We start from the raw sequence: 14689 nt of genomic DNA, 5'->3' as shown, positions 1-14689 counted from the left end.
TATATCTGTGGTAAGAAGAGTTCAGTTGTCAGTCTTTAGTGGAATGTCTGGCAGTTAGCGAATTGTGGATATTGCGGCTAAAGAGTTTAGTCAACTATTCACGTACTGTTGAAGCTTCGAGCCATAGGTCCATAACGTCCCCTTGGTAGTTTGGATACAAGTTGATAATCAATTTTTGGGTCAGTTTGAAATATTCAAATTGACAAGAGGGAGTTCGATTATATATGATATAATTGAACTAGTTAATTATATATGATATAATTGACTTTATGTATTAGATACAATAACTTGAAGGAAATTGGATATAAATATGATTTATATCTAGTAAAGGAAAAATACTATGATTAATATATGATATTAATCCATACGTTATGAATATAATGTGCTTATATTTATTATTTATTAATTGGACAGTTATGGGATAATTGGCCGGTATCTCTTCTGTTTTCGTAACTGATAAGTAAGATGAAGAATCGTTTTGAGACGCTTAAATAGCTCATGGTGTGTTAAGCATTTGAATATATAGTGTTTGAGAGAGTCATCACTTAGTAAATCAGAGCCTATACAATAGTGCTGTTTCTGAAAGATCGCTTACACCCGCGCACGCTACTTACTAAATGATCGCTTGTCTTTTATTAAACGATTGTTTAGTGCTTGAGCTTTACTAAATGATCGTATAGACGATCGTTTAGATTTTCCTATACGATCGCTTAGCTTTTTCTACACGATCATATACTTCACCTAAACGATCAAACATTTTGTCTATACGATAGACGAGTCTTTCTTCTACTTGTTTAATTGTTGTATACGATCTCTTTTCCTCCTCCCTTCTACCAAATCCAAATAGAGCCCACTCTTTGGATTCTCACTCCAATAATACTGAGGGTTCTAAATGGTGGCGTCGTCCTTTTTCTTCATTTGTTCGTGTAGAGATTATTCGTGGTAGACGATTGGGTGTTGCTGAACGATAGCTTGTCGTTCCAGGGAAAGAGAGATTTATTGCGAAAAGAGTTTTCAACTGGTAAGTTTACTTGTTCTCCTGTTTATTTATCTCTAAGCATACCGGTAATTTAGTAGTTTGAATGCATATCTGTATGTGTAAATGTATATGTGGAAATTTTGTCACAATGAATTGGAATGATCTGCTTCCGCTCAGAGGTACTCTTGTATAAGAGTTCCTTCACTTGTAACATTAAATTGCTATTAACCTATCACTTACGTAGTTAGGAGAGTAGTAAAAGTTAATGACGTCAATTTTAATGCCATGGATTTTAATTTGATATCACGTTGTTAGTTATCGATTTGAATTGCATGAGAGAGATTTTTTTTAAAAGACAATGATTCGGAACTTAGTTTCTAGACTTTGATAAAGTATGCTTAATTCCATAATTGACCTAAATATTGTTCAATGAAGCATGTAATGGAAAACGACACCCTAGAAAAAATTTAAATCTAAAATTTCATTGTTTGTCTTGCTTTGCTGAAAATTAAATAAAAATCACTCAATTCGACTTTCCAATTTCCTAGTTAAAATCGATACGGTTTTGAATAATTAAGTAGAAACTGTTGTTTGATCTCTGAGGATGATACTCGGCCTCTTAAGCCACTTTAATATATTATAACTTGACTACGTTCTCTTGCACGAACACATTGCACATCAAGTTTTTGACACTGTTATCGGGGATCAATATAACGGTTTTCTTCTTAATATTTAAGAACTGGGGAAATTTTAGACCAGGGTTTATTTTTGTGCTAATTTTATTGGAGTTTTCCTTTGTGCATATCCCATGATAAGGACACACCTCTTTTGCCTTTTGATTCTAAGATTAAATGTACATTTAGGAGAAATCTTATAGTCAAGGAAGAAATGGAAGAAGTGATGGCCGAAGATGCAAAAAAGGCCATTAGCGATTATTTCCAACCACTCTTTTCCATAGCACAGCCCGGGATCGTGAATTCATCTATCAATGCAAACAATTTTGAGTGGAAACTGTGGTTGATTCAAATGGCAAAGGACATTGCTTTTAGAGGACGCCCTATTGAAGATCCTTACAACCATCTGAGATCATTCCTTGAAATTTGTGAAATGATAAAAATTAATGGAATTTATAATGATGCCATAAGACTGAGATTATTTCCTTTTTCATTGCAAGATCGAGCTAAGAATCGACTTGAATCAATTCTATTAGAGAGCATTGGAACATAGGGTGAACTAGCTCAAGTCTTTTTGAACAAGTATTTTTTGCCCATCAAATCTTCCAAATTGAGATTTGAGATTGTAGCTTTCTCTCAACAGCCCGATGAACAACTCTTTGAATGTTGGGAGAGATATAAGGATTTAGTGAGGAGATGCCCACAACATGGATATCCTAACTTGCTGCAAATTCAGTTCTTCTACAATGGGTTCAATGGTAACACTAAATCTATTCTAGATGCTTGCTTGGGGGATCAATCTTTGGAAAAACTGCTATTGAGGCTTATGCTATCTTGGAGGACGTGGCCACCATGAGTTATAATTGGCCAAGTGACAAAGATTCCACCACCAAAATCGCAAGTGTGTATGGAATTGATGAGGTAAGTGCTATTCAGGCTCAATTGACTATAATTACTAATATTTTGTCTAAATTGGTTGTAGGAGGACAATCATTAAATTCACCATCAATAGCTTCTCAAGCAGCCATGGTGGCAATATCTCAACGAGTTTGGGGTGGATAGGAGAATGAAATGGCCAAGTACGTCGACAGAGGACATTATTGAGGCCACCAACAAATTTCTACTCATTAGCATCTTAGTTTAAGAAATCATGAAAATTTTTCCTATGCTAACAATAAAAATGTTTTGCAGGTACCGCCTGGATTTTCTAGTGCAAGACCATCAAACGTTGAGAGGAAATCTTCTCTAGAGGAAGCAATGTTGGAATTTGTAAAGGAATCTAGAGAAGGAACTAAAAATTTAGAGACCATAGTTCAAGCTCATGGGAAGGCAATTCAGAACATGGAAGTGCATCTTAGTCAAATTGTTACTTCCCTTCAGACAATGCAAAAAGATAAATTCCCCAGCTATCTTGAGAAGAATATAAAGGAGGAATGTAGAGGCTTGGCATTGAGGAGTTGAAAAAAGCTGGCCACTTGTTTGATAATTGATGATGATGATGATGAACCACTTGAAAAAGAAGTAGAAGAGCTTAATGATGAGTCTAGTGAAATGTAAGAACCTGGGGAAGTTGCTAAGGAAGAGGAACCAAAGGAAAAGATAAGTGAACCAGAATCATCTTCAGGTAAGTCTTCTTCACCTATTCTTTTGTGCCTTGTAATATTCTTTATCCTTAGAGGTTTCATAAAAAAGAAGTTAGATGACCACTTTTCTAAGTTTCTAGAGATTTTTAAGAAGTTGCATATCAATATTCCATTCTTAGAAGCTTTAGTACAAATGCCTAATTATGTAAAATTCATGAAAGATATTCTGTTAAAGAAGAATAAGTTTAAGAAGTATGAAATGATTGGTCTAACAGAAGAGTGCAGTGCTGTGCTGCAGAAAAAGTTACCACAAAAGCTCAAGGATCTAGGGAGTTTTACTATTTGTTGCACTATTGGTTCATTGACTGTTGCTAGAGCTTTGTGTGACTTAAGTGCTTCCATTAATTTGATGCATTTATCTATTTTCAAGAAACTTGATGTTGGAGAAGTACAACCCACTACAATCTCTTTGTAGCTAACTGATAGATCTTTGACATATTCTCGAGGTATTTTTAAAGATGTTTTAATCAAGGTTGACAAGTTTATTTTTCCTGCAGATTTCGTGGTGCTAGACATGGAGGACTTTAGAATTCCTATCATTATGGGAAGTCCATTCGTAGCAACTGGAAAAGCTTTGATCGATGTCCAAAAAGGTGAATTAACTCTGAGGGTGAATGATGAAAATGTAGCATTTAATATCTTCAAGTCATTGAAACATCATGGTGAGGTCAATTCTTGCAATATGATGGATGTGATTGATAGGACTGTTGAGGAGCATTGTAGATTTTGGTTGTGATGATGTTGATACATACTTGGATGATGTTACTCTGTATGTAAATGGTTAGATAGTCTGCAAGTTTGTAGCAAAATGTTTAAACCCATGCCTCTTAAGTCTTTTCATGTTGTGAGTGAGGTAGGGAAACATGTTGGAGTTGAAACAATTGCCTACTCATTTTAAATATGCATTATTAGGCGATTCTTCTTCTTTGTCTATTATTATTTTTGTTGATATGAATAAATGTGAAGAAGAGAAATTATTGAGAGTGTTATGGGACAATAAATCTTCTATTGGTCGGTTTATGACAGATGTGTGTTGGTAGGGGTTGGATAAGTTTTGATCTTCTTCTTCTGGTTTCACACAAAACTCTCTATGGCATTCTCCAGGAACTCACAGAAAGAATTCCCCTCTCAAAATTCTCTCCCTCTACCCAAAAGATTTCAGAGCTCATACCTCCTGAAATTCTCAACCCCTATAGATACAGAAGATTCAACTTGTGGTCGTGTCCACATTGAGATCTTTTTCTGTATGTTTTGATCGTGATTGTTCATGACCATTCGGAGAGGAGGAATTTCGTATCAAAGTTGTTCTTCAAGGGTGAGTTAAATTCCTAATCCTTTTCTCTCTGTTTTCTAATAACCATACTGTAAATTATGTGTTGTTGCATAATTCTTACTTTGTAAAATTTGATTCTATAAAATATTTGAAATTGGGACTGATCCCACTTCCACTATGGACCTCACGGTTCCTTCAATTGGTATCAGAGACAGGTTCTTGATCCCAATTTTATTTTTCCAGAATTTTAGTTTACAGTGTTTTGGTTGGGTGCATTCTGTTCATGTTAATGAATGTTGAATAGATTTGCAATTTGTGGATGTTTATGTGAATAGGCTTTAGATTTACAACTTTCTTTATAATTAGTTTGTAAAGGCCCGTTGTCTTGGGCATTAATTGCGATCGTGTATGTAAATTTGTTATATTGAGTCGTTCGTGATGATTCTGACATTTTCCTAAAGAAATCAAAGCCTAAATCGAAGAAGAAGCGAAGCAAATTGCAACTGTATAGTAGCATTGCAACACTGCGATGAGGCGGATGGAACATTTTTCTGTAGTGTTGCGACGCTTCGAGATGGAAAAAAAAATTTCGATTTGCACGCGGTACAGTTCATGGCTCAGCTGGTTCGCGTTTAGTTCGCTTGGTTCAAGTGGTTCGCGGGCAGTTTGGGTTTTGGATGGTCCGGTTCGTGCGGTTCAAGGTTTGATTTGCCTATTTTGAACGGGCTAAACTATTATTTATGTAATAGTTAGTTTTTTATTAATTCAATTAATTTAAATGTTATATTAATTTAATTAATGGTTTAGGAGTCCAATTTTGGTCCATAAATTGTTGTTTAAATTATATATTTGATATATGATTGATTTTTAATTATATATGTCATAATGTATGCCATATAGTAAAATCCCACCATAGGTTATGCATTATTCATGCATCATTTATATTATAAATATATATAATTTCATGATTTACTTTTATAGTATGCTCATGCATCATATTATATAAGTGTTATAATATATGCTTGCATGCATAATAACATTGTCATGCATCATGTATATTATAAGAGTTATGATATATGATTGGATGTATGTATGAATGTTATTTTATTATTTCATTACTTTAATATATAGAAATGTTATGTATGTTAAGTAATGAAATGGGAATTACATGAAGCATGACACTACTTTAGATAATTTTATAAATGTTATAATTTTATTAAATATGTCATTAAATGCAATGTATGATTTTAATTTGTTTAATTTATTTTATAATTTTTATAATTAAATGAAATTAGAAATTAAAATCAATAATTCAAAATTGCATGGAAACTTAAGTTCAAATCATTTTTAAAATTAATTTTAAAATATGATTCACATAGACCTAAGATCACAAAATTTCTAATGAGATTAGAAATTAGTGTAATCTTTTAATCGGTTTAATAGTATTAAATTGGTTTTAATTAAAAGATTAAATTTGTAACATCTATTATGAACCTTTTATCTAAGGCTATTTCTGTCTAAGCTAAGGTATTTAAATTGATGGAAACATAACATCCCTATCTGGGAACTTACCTAGAAAGGCAAATTAGATAGATTTGCTACAAGCATGCAATTGTTTGATTGAAGTTTATTAAAATGTTTAATAAACATTAATCAAATTTGTTTAACTATTCAAAATAAGTATTACTTTTGGGCAAATTTAAACAACCATTGAATAAAAATAAGTAGTCGTATTTTTTCTAGGTTAAATTAACCCTAGGTAAAACACTCAGTGGGAGAAAAATGGGGTATATGATACTTCATTTTTTCTTTTCTCGTTTCTCCCTCAAAGTTCACATTGTGAGATCTATACTCGGTCTCGAGGCACCTTTGCTTATGTCCCCCTACATGTGGTGTTTGTATAGGTCAATACCAAGGTGAATGGAAAGAGTGTTTATAGTAAGTGGGAGCAGGAAGTGTGTCAACACATCCACGATCTCTCTCATTAGTTTGTATTAAATTTTCATGCTCGGCCTCGAGGCACCTTTTCTTAAGTCCCTCTATGGATGACATTTACATGACTCTGTACTCAAACTCCAGAAATGGATGGGATTGTTTTAGTTTTTGCCCAAATCGACTTTTCCTTACGATTGAATCATTGGGGCAGAACTCTAGAATCTAAAATGAGGGGTTACACTTACAAGAAAATAGTTAAGAGTTTTTAGATCAAACTGAAGGAACCATTGAAGGTCCTTAAGCGGAAACGGTAACGAACCCAAATACTAAAATTTACAAAATATGAGTTTTACAAAAGAAGAAATAGAAATTATGCATTCAATTAAAGAATTTTACAGTATGCTTGGAGAAAAATACAGAAGAGAAAAAAAATAGGGAAGAAAAAATGTACCTTTGAAGAACAATTTCTTCACGTTTCCCCTTCTCCAAAACTCACGAACAGTAAAGGCTGATGAAAATCCTGGAGTGTGTGGGTTCTGGCTTTTTGGTGAAGGAAAGAATTAAGAGAGAATATTGAGAGATTGGGAAGAGATTGTAACTTACAGAACTCTTATGTAACTCAACTCCAAAAAGAAGAAGTTGAATACCCACTCCACTCCTCTAGCTTCCCACTGACGTAGTAAAGAGAAAAGGGGGAGGGAGTTAACTCCCTAAAATTATTTTTCAAATTATAAAATTAATAAATAAAAATAATTTTAATAAATACNATTATAAAATTAATAAATAAAAATAATTTTAATAAATACTTTAATATATATTTATATGATAAGTACTTTATCATGTAATATATATTAAACTATATGTTATATAAAATATAACATATAAACAAATATTGTATCAAATACAATAACATATAAACACGATATTTAGTATAAATCTCATTTATATTAAATTTAATTATATGAATCCAATTCACATAATTAATATTTGAATAATATTCAAATATTTATTTTCTCTCAAATAAACTTTATTTTATAATGTATCAAATACATTATAGTAATTATATCATATATAATTAAATAAAATTAATTATATCACATATAGTTAATTCCCTCAATTAATTTGAACAGTTCAAATTAATCAAAAATTGATTCTCATAAAAACCCTGGTTAGCTACATAGGAGACCTCTTGGACCTATAACTCGAAACTCCAACGGTATTTGAATAATTAATTAAACTCTTTAATTAATTTACTCAACATTCATTAACTATCAGGCACTCCACTAAAGACCGATAGCTGCACTCTTCACAGTACAAATATATTTTTGTGTCAGTCAACAGTACGACGACCCTTCACAAATTGCTCGTAAGTACAGTTGGGCCAAAATTACCGTTTTGCCTCCGTAGTTATATCTAACTCTTTAAGTACCATTGATCCCTCTAAAGAATAATAAATCATAGTCCAACTATGACTAAATCCCTCTTGAGCTAGGAGAGGGTGTGTGCCACATTGTCCAAGCCTTGGAATCAACCCTTAAAGGAACAATTTATTTACTTACCTCGACGTTTGGGAAGGAGTGAATTCCTTTTTGTGTAGTTGTGTTTTCAGTTCCCCAATTAGACGAATCGCCAAAATGGTAGGCTTATTGAGTAGACAATCTGGCCACTCTCACCCATACAAATCAAAAGACCGCCTTCATAGGCAGGAGTTCATAACTCATTCAGAATTAAGGTCATGTTACCTACGGTCATCCTGATGAAATGTAAGTCTCTTGTATGAATGACACCATGTAATGAGAATAAATATTTCGTGGTCTGGTCTTATACAAACTCCTTTGCATAGAATACTCCCGCTCACATGTCTCTACATGATTGATCAGGATCAGATCATTTGTAGTACTTTATAACAATTGTAACATCTACAAAGCGGTTCGTACTCGTAATGTCACCAAGATAAGTTATCCAACCTTGTCCATCTACTATAGACCATTTAGGTTATCACTTAAACATGATCCACCCGTATATCTCTACATACATGTTTAAGCTACAAGATAACCTTTGATGTTTGTTTATTGGTTTGTAGATTAATGCAACTAAATGTCGAATAAAACATCACATATTTTATTAAATAAATAAAATGTTTGTACAATATAATTACAAACTATAAAATCCTATAAGATTTAGGACATCAACCCCAACACGAACAATGGTGACTAATAGTTACAGTAATAAGGAGTTCTTCTGTATATTGGTTAAGATGGTCTCATTTCAGTGAAGGGGTACCTGATCACCCTATGGTGACTTTTATCCTGCCTCACTGAAACATCATTGCAAAATAGATGTCACATAAGATGCAATAAATTATTTTGCTAAAATTTGATTCATTTTTCCAAATGGGTAATGCTTGAATACTAATATAAATAAATTATATGTTTTAGCAAATTTATAAAATGACTTCCACTACATTAAACATACTCGCCGCTAATAAGTTAACAGGTGATAATTACATCAATTGGAAGAACATGATTAACATAGTTTTAATCATCGATGACCTGAGATTTGTCCTAGTGGAGGAATTTCCTCCAATACAAGCTTAAAATGTCGCTTGAAACGTTCAGGAGGCATACAAGTGTTGGGTACGAGCAAATGAAAAGGCTCGAGTGTATATCTTGACAAGCCTTTCTGAAGCCTTAGCTAAGAAGTATGAGTTAACTACCCGTGAGATCATGGAAACCCTACATGGAATGTTTGGACAATCATTCACTTAGCTCAGGCATGACGTTATTAAATACATCTTCAATGCCCGTATGCAAGAAGGGGCATCTGTTCGAGAACACGTTCTCAGCATGATGGTCCATTTTAATGTGGTGGAAATGAATGAGTCTGTCATCGATGAGGCCAGTTAGGTTAGCTTAATCCTAGAAACTTTACATGAAAATTTCTTGCAGTTTTGTAGCAATGCTATTATGAACAGGATTGACTACAACCTGACCACTTTACTCAATGAGCTGTAGATTTTACAGTCCTTGATGAAAGTCAAAGAGCAGAAGGGTGAGGAAAATGTTTCCTCATCCTCTAAGAAGTACTTCAGATGTTTGACCTTTGAAACTAAGTCTGGACCTTCTTCTTTCGGCACCAAAAAGCAGAAAAAGAAGAAGAAATGTGGAAAGGGGAAAGTTCTCACTAGGTGCTGCCCAGAGGGGCAATAAAGCCAAAGCTGCTAAGGGAATATGTTTCCATTGCAACAGCAGCGACTCTAGAAAAGGAATTGTCCCAAATACTTGGCAGAAAGAAGAAGACCAAGCAAGGTAAATGTGATTAGTGGAGAATGATGATTCAGCCTAAATAATAGATTCAGGCACCACTAACCATGTTTGTTCTTCATTTTAGGGAATTAGTTCCTAGCGGCAACTGGAGGCTAGGGAGATGGTGATGTTGTTAGGGTTGATGCCCTAAATCTTGTAGGTCTTGTAGTTTGTAAACATATGTATGAACAAACATTTTGTGATTTATGATATATGATTTTTTGTTCACTTCTGTCTATGAAGTATATGATATTTTAGTTGCATTGACCACAAACCAATAAACTAAGATCCATGGTTATCGTTGTAACTTAAACATGTATATGGAGACATACAAGTGGATCGTGTTTAAGTGATAACCTAAATGGTTCGTAGTATATGGATAAGGTTAGGTACTTTTATCCTGGTGACACTACGAGTATGGCTCACTTTGTAGGTGTTACAAATGTTGTAAAGTGCTACAAATGATCTGATCCTGATCATTCATGTATTAGGCATACAAGCAGGGATATTCAATACATAGGAGTTTGTATAAGACCGGACCACGAAATGTTTAGTCTCTTTATATAACGCCGTTCATTATTGAGACTTTCATTTCATTAGGATGACCATAGGTAACATGACCTTAATCCTGAGTGAATTATGAACTTTTGCCTATGAGGCCGGTCCTTTGATTTGCATGGGTGAGAGTGGCCAGATTTTCGATTCAACAAGCCTACCATTTGGGGATTCATTTGATTGGGGCGCTGGGAACTCAGCTATACACAAGATGGAATTCACTCCTTCCCCGAAGCATGGGTAAATAGATAAATTGTCCCTTAAGGGCTGATTTCGGGTCTTGGACAATGTGGCACCACACCCTCTTTTGGCCTGAGAGAAGTTTAGTCATAATGGGACTATGATCTATTGTTAATTAGAGAATTAGTGGTACTTAAGAAGTTAGATGTAACTATAGGGGCAAACGGTAATTTGACTCAGCTATACTTATGAGTGATTATTGCGAAAAGTGCAACTGTCGATCTTTAATGGAGCGCCCGACAATTAACGGATGGTGGATAATGTGATTAAAGAGTTTAGTCAGTTATTCACGTACCATTGGAGATTCAAGCTACAGGTTCATAAGGTCCCTTTGGTAGCTCAATGGATTTAAGTTGAGAATCAGTTTTTGGGTTAATTTGAAATGTTCAAATTAATAGAAGGGAATTTGATTATATATGATATAATTAAATTAATTCAATTATATATGATATAATTGACACAATGTATATGATACATTATAGTTTGATTGGAGAAACTAATATTTGAATATGATTGAAATATATTTTCTATAAACACGATTCATAGTTATCAAATTTAGTATAATATAGATTTATATTAAATGCCATAAATAGAGAAAAAGAACTATGGTTTATATATTGTAAATGATGCAGTATTAAAACATAAGGTTATAAATATAATATGATAAGTTAGTTATCATATTTATTTATAATTTATTAATTATTTGATAATTATCCTTTTTCTTTCTAACCACCCTTAGTGGGTAGTTATTTGGTTTTATGGCAAATGAGGGATAAATGAAAATGGTTTTCTAATTATTCTGGATAGGACAAGAATTAACAATCGAGTATCTACACGATTCCTTGAGAGACTATACAATTGCCTCATCATCTAAACGATCAAGTAACATTATCTATGCGATACTCAATCATCTTCCTCCTCCAAACTCTAACCAAAATTAGCTAGAGCCCATCACTCCTGGATTCTCACACCGAGAATACCAAGGTCACCAAGTAGTAGTGTCTTGTTTGGTTCGAGGATAGAGTCGCTTTTTGCTGCTTGTTCGAGAGGAGTGTTCATGACTTGTTCGAAGCGTTCATGAACAAGTTAGATCGAGGGATTACTTGTAGAACGGTTTTTCAAAGGTATAGTCTCTTGATCCTTTGTTTTTATTTCAAAGCATGCTGTAATTTAAGATTTATGCATAATTTGTTCTTGTATGACTGTAAATGTATGCATTCAATCACAATGTGATTTAGACGATTTACTTTTGCTCAAAGGTTCACTGTAAACAGAGTTCCTTCAGATGCATGTTGGAACTGGGCACGTTGTCTCCTACTTATGAAGGCGGTCCTTTGATTTTTATGGGTGAGAGTAGCCATATCGCCGACTCATAAAGTCTACCATTTGTTGGGGTTGATGCCCTAAATCTCATAGGGTCCAGTAGTTTGTAAACACGTGTATGAACAAACATTTGTGATGTAATAATATGAGATATTTTCTATAGTATTGTCTTTGAAATATGAGATATTTTCTTCAGTATTGTCTTTGAAATATGAGATATTTTAGTTGCATTAACCACAAACCAATAAATTAAGATCTTTGGTTATCGTTGTAACTTAAGCATGTATGTAATGACATACAAGTAGATCATGCTTTAAGTGATAACCTACATGATCTGTAGTATATGGATTAAGGAGGGAAACCTTATCCTGTTGACGCTACGAGTGTAGCCCGCTTTATAGATGTTACAAGTGTTGTAAAGTGCTACAAATGGTCTGATCCTAACTATTCATGTATTAGACATGCGAGCAGTGATGCTATACACAAGAGTTTGTATAAGACCAGACCACGAAATGTGTAGTCTCGTTATATAACATCGTACATGACATAGACTTTCACTTCACTAGGATGACCATAGGTAACATGACCTTAATCCTGACTGAGTTGGAAACTCCTGTCTATGAGGGCGGTTCTTTGATTTGTATGGGTGCGAGTGGCCAGATCGCCAACTCAAACCTACCACTTTGGGAATTCGTCTCATTGGGGAGCTGGGAACTCAGCTACACAAGACAGAAATGACTTCTTCCCCGATTTAGGGGTAAGTAGATAAATTGTTCCCTTAAGGGCTAATTCTAGTTCATGAACAATGTGACACCACACCTTCTCTTGGGCTGAGAAAGATTTACTCATAGTGGGACTATAATGTATTGTTCATTAGAGAAATCAGTGGTACTTAAGGAGTTAGATGTAATTACAGGGACAAAATCCTAAATTGGTCCAGTTGTACTTACGAACGGTTTGTCAAGAGTTATCGTACTGTTAATTGGTTATATCCAATGGACACGAAAATATATCTATAGTGCGAAGAGTGTAACTGGCGGTCTTTAGTGGAATGTCGATAGTTAACGGATGGTGGATATCGTGATTAAAGAGTTTAGTCAGTTATTCATGTACCGTTGGAGCTTCAAACTACAGGTTCATAAGGTCCCCTTAGTAGCTCAATGGATTCATATTGAGAATCAGTTTTTGAGTTAGTTTGAAGTGTTCAAATTAATAAGAGGAAATTTGATTATATAGGATATAGTTAAACTGTATCAATTATATGAGATATAATTGAATTAATGTATTAGATACATTGATTGGAGGAATTATTATTAAATGCTATAAGAGAGAAAAGAACTATAGTTTATATAATGTATGAGATGTGATATTAAAACTATAGGTTATGAATATATTATTTATTTGTAATAAAATCAATTATGGGATAATTGGTTACAATTTTTTCTTCAGATGGGAAGTTATGATCAGTTATGGTAACTAATGGATAAAATGAAAACTGTTTTCATTTTTACAGTATGCAATCATCAAGCGATTGAGAATCGTACGATCAAAAGAAATAGCTATACGATAGCTTGAGAGCATAAATGATCGTGTAACGAGTTTTCTATACGATAGTCACTATTTTTCTAAACGATCGAGTACTCAGTCTATACGATAAAATATAGTCATCTCCCACTTACTCGATCGTCTATACGATCTGTTTAATTCCTCCTACCCTCTACTAAATCCTACACAGCCCGCAACTCTTGGACTCACACCGATAATACCAAGGTAGCCTGCTGGTGGTGTCTACTTCCTATTCGAGGGTCGAGTGAGATTTATTCTTCTTCGAGGAGATTGCTGAGGCGTGACGTTCGTGTTGGTGAACGATCGTGTAGTAAGATGGAGGAACGAGAAGAATAGTTCTTCAAGGATAGATTCTCTTGATCCTTAGTTTTTTTTCCTTTTGAAGCATGTTGTAATTAAGAGTGTATGTATAACTATTACTGTTTGATTGTAAATGTGTACGTTCTATCACAATGGGGTTTGGAACGTCGCTTCCGCTCACTGGTCTCTTTGATAAGAGTTCCTTCACCATTTTGAGGATTCGTCCTATTGAAGAGCTAGGAACACAGCTACACAAGACGAAATTCACTCACTCCCTAATGTAAGTAGATAAATTTCTCCTTTACGAGCTATTTTTATGGCTTGAACAATGTGATGCCACACCCTCTCTTGGCCCAAGAGGGGTTTGGTCATAGTTAGACTATGACTTATTATTCATTAAAGGATCAATGGTACTTAAGAAGGAAACACGAGTCGTGTAGTCGATAAGCAAGTGAGAGGGTGAAGGCCGCTATCGCATAGCAGAAATGCTTATCGTCTAGAGGAGCTACACGATCGTGTAGGATTTGCTAAACGATCGTTTAAGAAAAGGTATACGATCTTTTAGAGAAGCTATCCGATCGTCTAGGCGACAGTGTACAATCATTTAGGCGCGAGGTAAACGATCATTTAGGCAGAGAGCGCTATCGTATAGGCTCTCAAGCGATCGTTTACTTTCACCAACGTGCGCTTCCGAATTCTTTTGGGCGAATGACGGTTGATTGATTGAATGATTCAAAAATGAAAACATTTTTCATTTTAACCCATCGGTTACCATAATCGACGTTGCCCACTAACCTATGTCCAAATGTGATATTAGGATTAATTATCATATAATTAATCAATTAATTAATAAATAAATATAATCATATTATATTTATATCCTATAGTTTGATATT

At 34.2% G+C, this 14689-nt stretch overlaps 1 protein-coding gene and 1 non-coding gene across 2 annotated transcripts; one reads left to right on the top strand and one right to left on the bottom strand.

The window, feature by feature from the left end:
- Positions 1–2260: 2260 nt before the first annotated feature.
- LOC120068653 lies at positions 2261–2368 on the bottom strand. Its single transcript, XR_005479289.1, has one exon. It is a non-coding gene; the product is annotated as a small nucleolar RNA R71 (small nucleolar RNA).
- Positions 2369–3429: 1061 nt separating this feature from the next.
- On the top strand, positions 3430–4032 carry LOC120067627. Its single transcript, XM_039019171.1, has 2 exons — positions 3430–3628; positions 3794–4032. Exons 1-2 carry the CDS (start codon positions 3430–3432, stop codon positions 4030–4032), a joined length of 438 nt encoding a protein of 145 aa, XP_038875099.1.
- Positions 4033–14689: the final 10657 nt, after the last annotated feature.

The sequence above is a fragment of the Benincasa hispida genome, chromosome 12, assembly GCF_009727055.1.
Source record: "Benincasa hispida cultivar B227 chromosome 12, ASM972705v1, whole genome shotgun sequence".
NCBI classification, from domain to species: domain Eukaryota; kingdom Viridiplantae; phylum Streptophyta; class Magnoliopsida; order Cucurbitales; family Cucurbitaceae; genus Benincasa; species Benincasa hispida.
Note: the sequence above shows the minus strand (reverse complement) of the source record. Positions and strands in the feature narration are given on the sequence as shown.